Source organism: Pinus tabuliformis, chromosome 2_2 (assembly GCF_031772625.1).
Source record: "Pinus tabuliformis cultivar Carrire ecotype Pingquan chromosome 2_2, CPIR1, whole genome shotgun sequence".
NCBI lineage: Eukaryota > Viridiplantae > Streptophyta > Pinopsida > Pinales > Pinaceae > Pinus > Pinus tabuliformis.
Genome location: NC_142300.1, coordinates 899862929 through 899877842, shown reverse-complemented (window position 1 = coordinate 899877842; position 14914 = coordinate 899862929). Strand labels below are relative to the sequence as shown.

At 37.3% G+C, this 14914-nt stretch overlaps 1 protein-coding gene and 1 pseudogene across 1 annotated transcript; one reads left to right on the top strand and one right to left on the bottom strand.

Annotated features, from left to right (window-relative positions):
- Positions 1 to 1049: 1049 nt before the first annotated feature.
- On the bottom strand, positions 1050 to 5401 carry LOC149195917 (CBL-interacting protein kinase 32 pseudogene; annotated as a pseudogene).
- Positions 5402 to 7062: 1661 nt separating this feature from the next.
- On the top strand, positions 7063 to 13549 carry LOC149195916 (putative WRKY transcription factor 7). The gene is made up of 4 exons (XM_089408060.1): positions 7063 to 7249; positions 12820 to 12925; positions 13136 to 13261; positions 13372 to 13549. Exons 1-4 carry the CDS (start codon positions 7063 to 7065, stop codon positions 13547 to 13549), a joined length of 597 nt encoding a protein of 198 aa, XP_089264186.1.
- The last annotated feature ends 1365 nt before the right edge of the window (positions 13550 to 14914 follow it).

Below are 14914 nucleotides of genomic sequence, written 5' to 3'. Positions count from 1 at the left end.
AGCCGATAATTTGGGAAGCTGAAAACAGAATTGATACGCATTTTGATCATTTTCCTGGAAACATAATTTCCAGATGTCTCATTATAACAACAGTGACTATTGATCACCCCTGCCACCTGTTTGCGTAGAAAAAGAGGTCTTATGAAGCTAGGCCACGATGATAATGAGCTACGTCTGTTTCATCAAACACTTGCGCCCATACATTAAGCTATTCCATGAATTTGCCACGGGACCAAAAGACGTGTCTCTTCATAGACTCTAATAATTCCGAAGACAAATCTTCCAAAATTGATTCAACCTTCATATTGATAAGGTTCTGGCTTTTAGCTTCCTCGATCTTCGACATGAACACTTTCAGAACTGCATTCTTCATATCTGCCTTCGCCTCCTCCATATGGATATTGTCGGACAAAATGATACAAGTAATGCAGCGGCCTTAGCTCTTGGAAATCCCATTGTCCTTCTACAACTTTTCGCTCTGTTTGCCTTTGATAACGCGGGTTCAATCCTCCATAATAGTGTAAGAGGCTCGAAAACATATGACGAAGGTCCAAAGCTATCAGACATAACTCAAATATTTTTGCATGATAAGTTACAACAGATGGTCTGTCCATTTTAGAAGCGACAACTGCTAGCATTTCAAAAATGGCTGAAACAGAAGCTTCTCCATTCTCTACAGCCTTTCCATAAATTCTAACAATCGGATCAAGCAAAAGCCGCACTGAGATCTTTTCAGACATGAGAATGCAGATTGAAGCAGCCTTTGTGCATACTGTTGAACCTGAGTCAGTAGTAAATTGTGAATGCAACACTAAAAGACCAACAATTTCTTCCAAGTATGGATTCAAAAACCCGCCCAGCTTCTGCACAATTGCTTCTAAAACACTAAGAACAGAGATCAAAAAGGCTCCCCCAGAAGCTGTGTTCCCTTCAAAGTCTGCCATCTTAGACACTGTTGCCTCTTTATATGAAGACAAGCAAACCCGCCATGTCTTCTTAAGGATATATTTAATAATGTGAGGAAGATGAGCCAATACTTGTGGCCCAAGTTAAGTAACAAAAGAAGCTATGCAATGCAAGAAACCTGAGGAAAGGGCTACATCATTTGCTGTGAGATTTGCAACAACAGGACTAAGACAGTCACTAAAGGTACTGGGAAAGTTCCCTACAAATTTCTTTGCCAGGACATCTAATGTGGCAACTGCTGCAATTTTTGCTCTCACAGAGGAATCTTCTGGGGATCTCACAAATACCAGTATTTAAGGTGACAAATCATTCTTCAACCATTATGTGAACATTGAAATGATAGACTAAGAGGAAACAGAATAAGCAACCGGTGTATTAGAAAAGGCAGCAAAACCTTGAGCCACTTCTCCATTACCACCTTGATTTATATTGCTGATGTAGTTCCAGTTAATAATTCACTTTAATCATTCGCTTCCATCCTTCTCATGCATTTGAATACAAGGTTTAACCCCTGAAGTCTGGGCCTTTAATGAAAACTCGAACAAATCCCCAGTTTCGTAGCACGCTACGAAACCACTCGAACAGGTAGCGCTGCGAAACTGCTGAAAAGAATTCAGGCGCTGCGAAAACACCCACTCTTTAAGCCAGGCTAAAAAATTTTAACTACAGCATTTTCAGTGATAACAGTGGCTCCACTAGGGATAGTGTTCCCTTGTGGTGCGCTAAGAACATGCAGCTCCAGTGCCTTATCCATTTGTGACAAACAAAAATTTGCTTGACAAGCATGACTGTAGGAGAAAGAAACTACTGCTACTGAAAAATAAATGCTCAGCCAACTTTGAGCTTATTTGAAATTTACCTACCTACCTACCCTAACCATTTCAACTTCTTCAGCTCAATCAATATGAAACTTCCAATGCAGCCAATCATTAGCCTCATCTGATATTTGATTTCTTTGACTGTCCCGGAGTTCAGGGCCGATGTGATAGTGTGATGACCGCTACCACTGAAATTGTCTCTGACTGTATCGGATTTCGGATCCAATGTGATAGTGTAAAGACCACTGCCACTGAAATAGTCTCTGGTCTTCATAGGAAAACTGAAACACTGGAGAGTAAAACTCTTCCATGTAATCAGCTATAGGATCCCAAAACACATGATCAGCTTGTCCTTCCTCGAAACTTTCCAGCTGTGCAAACTGATCTTCAACTACAGTGTTCAGTTCTTCAATCGTAAAAGAGAGGGGAACCAGCATAGTCTCCTTGCGTTCAGTCATAAAAAATTTCTGGGAATAATAATCATGATCATGAAAATTGTATGCCTGAATTTGTCCTTCTAAACCTTCAATTTCTTTCTCAATATCTTTGGCAAATTCATCAAAAAATTTCATCTTATCCTCTGACTTGCAGTCAAAGGATTTCAGATATGAGGATAAGGACAAAGAAAAAGATTCATTAGTTTCTTCTGTACTATGATCACTATTCCATTGTTTAAAACCTTCAACTGAGGGAGATTCTGCCACCACCTCTGTCCTATCTATCCATTCCTCCAAGAACATAAGCCAAAAGTCTGGCAATGACTTAATGGACTTGGCAGGCAAGCATTCAACCCACTGTTTGCATTTCCCTTGGAGTGAATCATAAAATAACCTTATGCAAACATCCTCATGTTTAACTCTAAGAAGCTCAGCAAAATGACAGAAATCTGAAATATGATCCAAGGTTAAACTCAAATCTTCACCGTTAAATTTTGGACCATTCCTTAGAAAGTATGCATCCTTGGGAAAATGGTTTGGGAAACCATGAATTCCTGAGAAATCTATGCATGCATACCTTGAACAAAGGAGGGCAGCTTCTGGGTCTTTCATAACTCCAGTGGAATCACCATGAATATATAAACTTTGAATTCTTCAACAATGGAGTCGCCAAGGTAGTTTTGCAGCCTTGAAAATCATTTGAACTCCTGCTACCTTCAGAAATTCAATCTTAAGCTCCCGGCAGACGCACCAAAATGTTATCACAAAACCAGTACTAGGGGCTGCAACCAAGCCAGGTTTCATGTAACTATTTCAGACCATACTTTAGATTACGAATTAGCCTTCCTAATCAGAGAGGGCTCTCTCACAACTCTTGATAAAATCCTTCAAACACTAGATGGCTAACTCTTTATTCACTTATGAAAGCATAACTGGTTGGAAATACATCAAACTGGCTCTCATTGGTCTATGGAGTCTATAATATTAAGTAAACAAGGAAAACACAGTGATCTCATGGAAATCAAGGCTCTTAGCATTACATGTCAAACATACTCCACCAAAACATAGCTTGCTGAATACACAGGAAGTCAGAGCATATAATTATGAATTCTGAGTGATTGCATACAACAAGACTATAAAATAACATAAAGTATAAAACACCATCACTACATTTGAACATGACAATCCTTCGAGAATCTTGAGAAGAGAATAACTCTGTTTTACTATTACTGTCAAAAAGGTCTTACAATGGCCCAAAACAACACTGTTTTTCTATAAAGTATCCAACCCCTATTACATCCTAGTTTTCACCATATATAGGAATACATTCCTCCTCTCTAGAATGAACTCGAATGCCCCATTAACTCCTCCTACATGCTTCTAACTAATGCATTAATTACAAACATGCTGAACTGTAATTACACACAATCCTAATCAAACTAAAATAATAATTCCATTCTCCTCGTATGCTGGATGCTTTCTTGAATGCTTTGACAGCTGTCCTCCTTCGATTAATCTGATATGGCTGAGCTACAGATGCAATGGATGCTGACTTGGGATGCTTGAAAGCGCTGATAGCTCATTTAATGACCAGAAGGTGTGCTCCTATTTATCGGCTTCTGTCTCCCAACATTCTCCTAAAGTATAGCAGCCTGCTCCCAAATGTTTTAATAACCCCAAATATGGAATGATGCCAGGCTTCTGATGTGCTGTAGGTGGTATTTGATAGACAACTGTTCTTCTTCCTCAACTCCCGCTCACCGTGTCAGACTAGCTGCTCACAGTATCACACTAGCTGCCCTGCGCTTTAAATCATCACCTACAGCAGTTTCGTAGCGCGCTACGAAACTGCTGTGTGATTTAAAAACACAGTCCCCCTCACTGGTTTTCTGCTAACACTGTGCTACATTTATTAATGATCTTCCTCATTCCAACAAATGAACAACAATTTGCAAATAATCCTGTTTAGCTGCCAGGCTTCAATGTCAATAGCTTTTCCTAAAAACAAACTCAAACAGCATGCCCGGATTCCTCTGCTTTCTGGAGATACTTTTAGGCCTGCCGAAAGGTTCTTGTAAAACTTGTGAAATTCCAAGGTATCACCTCCAGCCTTGCGGACTTCAACCATAAAAAGAGAAGGAGCTACTTCAAATACCTCTATAGCTACATTCAAATGACCCTTTCTTCCAGTCTTTGAACCTTGCATCTTCTTCTTGTAATTTCTCTTTTACACATTGAATCCAAGAGGCTTTGCAGCTTCCTCAATTTTTGATACTATCTCGTTTGCAGGGCGTTTAGATGCAAACCTCGTTTCTCGCTTAACCATACCCATGTCCATTTCAAAGAGATTGCCAAGATTGAGACCCTGGGACATGGAGATAAGTTCAAATGCATTCATCACCTCTGGTTTTGTTTCCTTTTTTTTCTGTAACAAGATGTTCTTCTGAATCATTGAAAACAGCATCAACATCATCCAGATTTACATCTTCTTCTTCATTAAACTTGGGTGGCTTATAACCTTTCTTGAACCATTCATTGTCTAAAATCTCAGGTACTGTAATTCGTGTCTTAGGGTTTGGGTCCAAAATCCTTGTAATTAATTTCTTTGCATCAGAAGAAAACCATGAAGGGCACGTAAAATCTGCTTTATATATCTTTTTATACAATGTCATAAGGTTTGGATCATCAAAAGGCAAGTAACCTGCTATTAAAACAAATAGGATGACACCACATGACCACAAGTCTGCAGTTGCCCCATCGTAACCTTTATCATTGATGACCTCAGGAGCAACATAATTGGGTGTTCCACAAGTAGTGTGAAGCAAACCGTCATCCCTGACTTGTTAGGACAGTGCACTTAGGCCAAAATCTGATACTTTAAGATTTCCATATGTATCCAGAAGCAAATTTTCTGGCTTCAAGTCCCTATAGTAGACACCCTTACTATGGCAGTAATCAACAGCATTAATAAGCTGCTGGAAGTATCTCCTTGCTTCATCTTCCTTCAACCTTACATGGTTAACTATTTTGTCAAAGAGCTCGCCTCCAGATATAAACTCAAGTATAATGTAAATTCTTGTCTTACTGGCCATGACCTCATACAGCTGGACAACATTTGGATGCTTAATCAACTTCATGGTTGATATTTCCCGTTTTATCTGATAGTTAACCCGTTGAATAGTATTGTCTTCATCCCAATAATAAGAATTAGATTTCTGTATTCCCCATCTTTATATTGTGAGTCATCATCTGCTTGCCCATCCATCATCCTTCAGGTATAAGAAATTCAGCTTGCAGACACTCTGTTCAAACAACCACATGACAATCAACTTTCATACACAACAACACATTAATTCATCAGGCGCTCTCGACCTCCCTCATTCACCGGTACCATGATATGCTCCATTCAATGCATATAACAACCACAGGTCCACAACGATTATACCAACAACCGACAGTAAACACAGAGTAATCAAATCGACCTCAATCCATCAACAACTCTCTGGTATTCAACTGACATTTAGGGAATCGACCACCTATTATGTAGAGCCGTTTACATTACAGGCTACCCAAATTGCTATGCTTTTGAATTTTGTATTACATATTTAGCATATTGATTTAACCTTTTTGCTACAGGTGCACAAAGAAATCAATAGTCCAATCTGTAAATCCTCCATGCTATTATGTCCTCGAGCGCGGGTTCCAGCAACTGCTTCACTTGAAACAAGGTTGTCATTCCTATAAAATAGTTTCTCTGGCGTGCTTCCAATAAAAGCCGATAATTTGGGAAGCTGAAAACAGAATTGATACGCATTTTGATCATTTTCCTGGAAACATAATTTCCAGATGTCTCATTATAACAACAGTGACTATTGATCACCCCTGCCACCTGTTTGCGTAGAAAAAGAGGTCTTATGAAGCTAGGCCACGATGATAATGAGATACGTCTGTTTCATCAAACACTTGCGCCCATACATTAAGCTATTCCATGAATTTGCCACGGGACCAAAAGACGTGTCTCTTCATAGACTCTAATAATCCCGAAGACAAATCTTCCAAAATTGATTCAACCTTCATATTGATAAGGTTCTGGCTTTTAGCTTCCTCGATCTTCGACATGAACACTTTCAGAACTGCATTCTTCATATCTGCCTTCGCCTCCTCCATATGGATATTGTCGGACAAAATGATACAAGTAATGCAGCGGCCTTAGCTCTTGGAAATCCCATTGTCCTTCTACAACTTTTCGCTCTGTTTGCCTTTGATAACGCGGGTTCAATCCTCCATAATAGTGTAAGAGGCTCGAAAACATATGACGAAGGTCCAAAGCTATCAGACATAACTCAAATATTTTTGCATGATAAGTTACAACAGATGGTCTGTCCATTTTAGAAGCGACAACTGCTAGCATTTCAAAAATGGCTGAAACAGAAGCTTCTCCATTCTCTACAGCCTTTCCATAAATTCTAACAATCGGATCAAGCAAAAGCCGCACTGAGATCTTTTCAGACATGAGAATGCAGATTGAAGCAGCCTTTGTGCATATTGTTGAACCTGAGTCAGTAGTAAATTGTGAATGCAACACTAAAAGACCAACAATTTCTTCCAAGTATGGATTCAAAAACCCGCCCAACTTCTGCACAATTGCTTCTAAAACACTAAGAACAGAGATCAAAAAGGCTCCCCCAGAAGCTGTGTTCCCTTCAAAGTTTGCCATCTTAGACACTGTTGCCTCTTTATATGAAGACAAGCAAACCCGCCATGTCTTCTTAAGGATATATTTAATAATGTGAGGAAGATGAGCCAATACTTGTGGCCCAAGTTCAGTAACAAAAGAAGCTATGCAATGCAAGCAACCTGAGGAAAGGGCTACATCATTTGCTGTGAGATTTGCAACAACAGGACTAAGACAGTCACTAAAGGTACTGGGAAAGTTCCCTACAAATTTCTTTGCCAGGACATCTAATGTGGCAACTGCTGCAATTTTTGCTCTCACAGAGGAATCTTCTGGGGATCTCACAAATACCAGTATTTAAGGTGACAAATCATTCTTCAACCATTATGTGAACATTGAAATGATAGACTAAGAGGAAACAGAATAAGCAACCGGTGTATTAGAAAAGGCAGCAAAACCTTGAGCCACTTCTCCATTACCACCTTGATTTATATTGCTGATGTAGTTCCAGTTAATAATTCACTTTAATCATTCGCTTCCATCCTTCTCATGCATTTGAATACAAGGCTTAACCCCTGAAGTCTGGGCCTTTAATGAAAACTCGAACAAATCCCCAGTTTCGTAGCACGCTACGAAACCACTTGAACAGGTAGCGCTGCGAAACTGCTGAAAAGAATTCAGGCGCTGCGAAAACACCCACTCTTTAAGCCAGGCTAAAAATTTTTAACTACAGCATTTTCAGTGATAACACATTATATCATGATTGTTATGTAAATAAATATAGTGAGAGTCTTATTGATCATGTTACATTGTTTCACTTCTTTTCGGATTGCCTATACAGGTCCTCGGGAGTGAAAAGAATGATCAGAGTACCTGCTGCCAGTGCGAATTTGGCGGACATTCCATCGGATGAATTCTCTTGGGTAAAATTGATGTAGATGGCCATATTAGGCCATCCATATCCAATGTATATTGTTGTTACATTCTTTCACTTTTTTTTGGTTGTCTATACTGATAATCTTTCCGCTTTAATTGGCCTCTTTGATTAACTGATATTTTATTGCTTCGATCTTGCAGAAGCTATTACAGGTGCAGAACAGTGGGTTGTCTTGCAAGAAAGCACATAGAACGAGCCCTAGACGATCGAAACATATTTATTGTATACTACGATGGTAAACACAACCATTCTCTTTCTGTATCTGAAACACAGGCCCTGAAATTAGCTATTGAATATAGTCCAGAGGATGTGGCTTAATAGTTAGGTAAAATCAGGTACTTTTCGTGATCAATACTATGTACGCCCTTAAAATTGCTTTAGAAGAAATTTCTTCAAGTGGAAAAAAGATTAGTCTTAAAAGGACCTTGTGAAATTTTCTGCATCCAGATCTCCACAGACCTTGTGAAATCAGGTACTTTTCATGATCAAATACTATGTACGCCCTCAATCCATCAAGATCGATAAGTCTGGAGTTTCTGAACGATTTATCTTTTCTACAGATTCTTTGCACTATATCATTAATGTTCAAAGCCAAAGAAAAGCGAGGCTAAATTTGCAATGATCGAAGAATATTAGAATTTATTATACCAAGCTATCTGCTTGCGGTGGTCAAATTTATTACAGCGCCTGGCCCTTGCCTCCAACGTTTTGTCTTTTAAGTGATTTTCTATGTGATGATCAGATCAATGCATCACTGTTCAATTTTTTAAAAGTTAACCCCTATTTTGAAAAAAAGAAAGAAAGCCGAAGCACTTATAGTTGTTCTCGTTTTCGTTTTTATGGAGAATCGGTTAGATATCGACCATATGTGTCATACATGTCTTACCTGCTGCCACTTTTTGAGGTTGATTTTCATTGACAACGTTCAATGCAGATTTGGAAGGTTGTTGTTCCTATATCTCTTCAATTTTGCGGCTGGTAATTGTAGAGGTTCTTTTGTTACTCGAGCTATTGGAGCTGGAAAGCTTCATAATGTCTTCAACCTGCCCAGAGAATGGCAATGTACTCAGTCTGAAATAAAGTAAAAGGCAGAAAGATGAGAGAATCATATCGTTTTATGAAAATTTACACAAATTTTCTTGATGTATTATATGAGTTGCTCGGATCAAAATAAGACTTTCTCCGCAGGAATATCGTAAACATTCACCACTCCGTTATAGAACTCCGTTATTGAAAATAGTGAATTGAGATGTGGATAGTTTCTCCGACACTTCTGCTGCAACGAACCGGCTGAAAATAGTGCCATAAATATATAGTTAGCCTTCTGAACGTTTAAATTGTTGTAAATTGAATGAATTCCATCGAAATCCTCTCTCAGGCATTTGCAAGTCATGCACATGCAAGGGGGTAAGATTAGAATAATACGATATCTACCTTACAAATTTGAGCCCGGAAAACCACTGATCCTCTGCAGGGGATTAATGATCTGCTGCGCCTCTTCCTTCGAAATACCAACTGCATAACCTGAAAATATGAAGAAAACCCTTGTTCATGCAGCAAAATATTATCGATAGAATAAATTAAGTCGGTTGACGATTCGTAAGGAAGATAGTGGACAGTTATTGCAGGATCGAACGAACAGTCGCGGCTGGAAGATAGTGGACAGTCATTGCAGGATCAAACGAACAGTCGCAGTTATTGCAGGATCTAACGAACAGTCGCGGCTGGCCTTGCTCAATTCAAATCAACGGATAAGGATTACCTAATCGGCTAACACCAAAATCCAATGGCACATATCTTGACACGAAAGCAATTTGGGGAGTTAATCTGAGATGGAAACGCCTTACGCGTAATTAATCACATTGTCTCAAATTGCAAATACAATTTGGAAATATAAAATCCAAAATACAATTTGGCAATATAAGATCCAATTTTCCTGTGAGATAAAATGATAAGAAAACATTCAGAAACTGTAAAATTTTGTGTCCCGCCCGGTTAAAAATGGTGAGCAGGAGATGGTGGTGGAGGAGGAGGAGAGAACTGCTTATACCGTGCTTCAGTTTGTCCTTGGAGCACGCGATGCACTACGCTCGTATATTATACCTTGTCAAATGAACTTTGGAGTTTTCTTATTTCATACTCAATATTCTCTGAGAGTGCAGTAACCTATTCCATAATATATATATATATATATATATATATATATGATCAGCGATCACATGCACTGTGCAAAGATGAGGTGAATAGCAATTAAACTATCATCCTCGTGTTTTGATCACTCTGCAGGGAAAGGAAAATAAAGTATAGAATTCAGTCTCACCTTCTGTTTCACCAAGAAAGTTAGATTAGGGTTCCATAATTATATCTAACCCAACCCCAGTACAAATAGACTTAATTTTTGTAATTAATGTCTGTATGCACATTACAAATCAATCATCTCCAGTCTACCTCCATATCACAGAAATTAATGTATGAGTGGGCTGCTAAACACACAAACTGTAGATCTACTGATTCTAGAGAGGATATAGGCACCACACACAAACACGTAAATTCCGTCTACTTTCTCTGTAGGTCGACTCAGTCAACTGACAACAAATATCTCCATATTAACCCCAACTTGTCACGAAACGCTGAAGAATTTCGCAGCTGCACCTGCAAGAATCCCCCATTCTCACCATATTAATCTTAATATAATTCTAAACATGTAGTAAGATTTTTATTTTATGTGGATAGACTAGTAATTTTCCAATAAAGAGTATTTTATCAAATAAAATAGTTTCGGCCAACGCCCTTCTAGAGGTAAAAATAATACGTCGTCTCAGTCAACTCTAACTGGGAAGTTAGAAGGTAACCGCCTACGTTGAAGTCTGAAGAAGGGGAAGAAACCAAAAAAAATCATACAAATCACCATAATGTTTTTAAACTAGTTTTTATATATTTTTAATTTATGGCTTTCTGCTTAAAATTTGAATTAATCAGATGACGGTTAAATGTGTCGTATATAAATTTAAGTGATTTTTAATTTTTTTATTATAAGGTTTTGAATTAGTTTTATATATTTTTTTATTTTCAGTTTTTACAGTTGAAAGATGTTCTTATATTCTTTTAATCTCTTTTATATTTATGAATAGAGTTTTCAATCACATATATATATATATTTTAGAATTTATAAATAGAATTTTAGATAATATTTATATATATTTGTAAATTTATATTTTTTATATTTATTTAAAGTTTAGTCTAATGTATAGAAGAAAGTTTTTTCACATAATTTTAAGTTTGTTTGTTATTTAAAATACAGTTTTGAATGCATAAATGTATTTGTCATCCTGGACAAATTTTTGGGCACTGGAATTATATAAATTAAACACTTTAAACTAGAATTTTTAAAAACCAGTCAGATTAAAATTAACTAAAAAATTAATCATAAAAAATCATTTTATTTATAAATTAAACTACACCTTTATTTAATCTAATTTGATCATAAATTTATTATTAAAATTTTCAATAATAAAATATCTACACATTTAAATTTATTTGAAGATTGAAAATTTTTAAGAATTTGTTATTTACGTAACTAAATTTATGATTTTGTTTTCAAATTTATCTAATCTAATTATGAATTTAATAACAATTTAATTTTAAATTTTTAAATATATTTTTAAATTTACTTAATTTAATGTGATAATAATTTGATAGCCACTCATGATCTTTCTGAAAAGTGAAATGCCTGATTGTTCTGTCTTCTCTTTCCTGACTATTCTTATGAAAAATCATTATTGTTAATTCCTATACCATTAAACAGTTCATGATTATTCTCTCCGGTACCCAACCTAACTCATTTTCACCCCCTACAAATGCAACTCATATAACTCTACACTATCAAGATCTCTCATGAGCGCTTGAGCACAGGTACAATGTGTTTACGCAACATCATCTGGTGCTTGGTTTTTGAAGTTTAGTAAGAAATGAAAATATTTCACGTTCATTGGTATCAATAACTTAGTTGAGTACTCTACGTAAATTACAGTTCGTTTGGAACGTGCTTTGACTACAGCGCAATTTAGAAATTGCGTTGCTGCAAATTAAAGTCCCGGAAGTTGCGGAGGGTTTCAGTTAAAAACAGGATAAAATAAAAGTAACCCTAATGCGAAAATAAATAAATGCGAGGGAATTAAGTACCTGGTTTGCTATAACTGTAGCCTAATCAGCAGAGAATGGTACAATAGTTCTCCCATGTCTCCAAATCGGCAACGTTGATGACCTGTTACTGCTGCTGCGGGCACACACCTCATGGAGACATAACTGTACTCACCCACGGTTTCGCTCGCCCACGATTTAACACATAACAACTCTGACATTCCACACTAAATCTTTTATATGTACAAGACAAGAATGGGCTGCAGAGCGAATGCTCAGAATCTCTTAAAAGGACCTTGTGAAATTTTCTGCATCCAGATCTCCACGGACCTTGTGAAATCAGGTACTTTTCATGATCAAATACTATGTACGCCCTCAATCCATCAAGATCGATAAGTCTGGAGTTTATGAACGATTTATCTTTTCTACAGATTCTTTGCACTATATCATTAATGTTCAAAGCCAAAGAAAAGCGAGGCTAAATTTGCAATGAACGAAGAATATTAGCATTTATTATACCAAGCTATCTGCTTGAGGTGGTCAAATTTATTACAGCGCCTGGCCCTTGCCTCCAACGTTTTGTCTTTTAAGTGATTTTCTATGTGACGATTAGATCAATGCATCACTGTTCGATTTTTTAAAAGTTAACCTCTCTTTTGAAAAAAAGAAAGAAAGCCAAAGCACTTATAGTTGTTCTCGTTTTCGTTTTTATGGAGAATCGGTTAGATATCGACCATATGTGTCATACATGTCTTACCTGCTGCCACTTTTTGAGGTTGATTTTCATTGACAGCGTTCAATGCAGATTTGGAAGGCTGCTGTTCCTATATCTCTTCAATTTTGCAGCTAGTAATCTTAGAGGTTCTTTTGTTACTCGAGCTATTGGAGCTGGCAAGCTTCATAATGTCTTCAACCTGCCCAGAGAATGGCAATGTACTCAGTCGGAAATAAAGTAAAAGGCAGAAAGATGAGAGAATCATATCGTTTTATGAAAATTTACACAAATTTTCTTGATGTATTATATGAGTTGCTCGGATCAAAATAAGACCTTCTCAGTTAGTCAGAGTATATCATTATATCATGATTGTTATGTAAATAAATATAGTGAGAGTCTTATTGATCATGTTACATTGTTTCACTTCTTTTCGGATTGCCTATACAGGTCCTCGGGAGTGAAAAGAATGATCAGAGTACCTGCTGCCAGTGCGAATTTGGCGGACATTCCATCGGATGAATTCTCTTGGGTAAAATTGACGCAGATGGCCATATTAGGCCATCCATATCCAATGTATATTGTTGTTACATTCTTTCACTTTTTTTTGGTTGTCTATACTGATACTCTTTCCGCTTTAATTGGCCTCTTTGATTAACTGATATTTTATTGCTTCGATCTTGCAGAAGCTATTACAGGTGCAGAACAGTGGGTTGTCTTGCAAGAAAGCACACAGAACGAGCCCTAGACGATCGAAACATATTTATTGTATACTACGATGGTAAACACAACCATTCTCTTTCTGTATCTGAAACACAGGCCCTGAAATTAGCTGTTGAATATAGTCCAGAGGATGTGGCTTAATAGTTAGGTAAAATCAGGTACTTTTCGTGATCAATACTATGTACGCCCTTAAAATTGCTTTAGAAGAAATTTCTTCAAGTGGAAAAAAGATTAGTCTTAAAAGGACCTTGTGAAATTTTCTGCATCCAGATCTCCACAGACCTTGTGAAATCAGGTACTTTTCATGATCAAATACTATGTACGCCCTCAATCCATCAAGATCGATAAGTCTGGAGTTTCTGAACGATTTATCTTTTCTACAGATTCTTTGCACTATATCATTAATGTTCAAAGCCAAAGAAAAGCGAGGCTAAATTTGCAATGATCGAAGAATATTAGAATTTATTATACCAAGCTATCTGCTTGCGGTGGTCAAATTTATTACAGCGCCTGGCCCTTGCCTCCAACGTTTTGTCTTTTAAGTGATTTTCTATGTGATGATCAGATCAATGCATCACTGTTCGATTTTTCAAAAGTTAACCCCTCTTTTGAAAAAAAGAAAGAAAGCCGAAGCACTTATAGTTGTTCTCGTTTTCGTTTTTATGGAGAATCGGTTAGATATCGACCATATGTGTCATACATGTCTTACCTGCTGCCACTTTTTGAGGTTGATTTTCATTGACAGCGTTCAATGCAGATTTGGAAGGCTGCTGTTCCTATATCTCTTCAATTTTGCGGCTGGTAATTGTAGAGGTTCTTTTGTTACTCGAGCTATTGGAGCTGGAAAGCTTCATAATGTCTTCAACCTGCCCAAAGAATGGCAATGTACTCAGTCTGAAATAAAGTAAAAGGCAGAAAGATGAGAGAATCATATCGTTTTATGAAAATTTACACAAATTTTCTTGATGTATTATATGAGTTGCTCGGATCAAAATAAGACCTTCTCCCCAGGAATATCGTAAACATTCACCACTCCGTTATAGAACTCCGTTATTGAAAATAGTGAATTGAGATGTGGATAGTTTCTCCGACACTTCTGCTGCAACGAACCGGCTGAAAATAGTGCCATAAATATATAGTTAGCCTTCTGAACGTTTAAATTGTTGTAAATTGAATGAATTCCATCGAAATCCTCTCTCAGGCATTTGCAAGTCATGCAAATGCAAGGGGGTAAGATTAGAATAATACGATATCTACCTTACAAATTTGAGCCCGGAAAACCATTGATCCTCTGCAGGGGATTAATGATCTGCTACGCCTCTTCCTTCGAAATACCAACTGCATAACCTGAAAATATGAAGAAAACACTTGTTCATGCAGCAAAATATTATCGATAGAATAAATTAAGTCGGTTGACGATTCGTAAGGAAGATAGTGGACAGTTATTGCAGGATCGAACGAACAGTCGCGGCTGGAAGATAGTCGACAGTCATTGCAGGATCAAAC

Coding starts and splice junctions, on each gene's coding strand:
- LOC149195916 (XM_089408060.1), top strand. CDS start 7,063: ATGCAATGCAAGCAACCTGAGGAAAGGGCTACATCATTTGCTGTGAGA. Junction 12,926..13,135: donor TGTACTCAGTCGGAAATAAA/GTAAAAGGCAGA, acceptor TTGCCTATACAG/GTCCTCGGGAGTGAAAAGAA. Junction 13,262..13,371: donor TTAGGCCATCCATATCCAAT/GTATATTGTTGT, acceptor TCGATCTTGCAG/AAGCTATTACAGGTGCAGAA.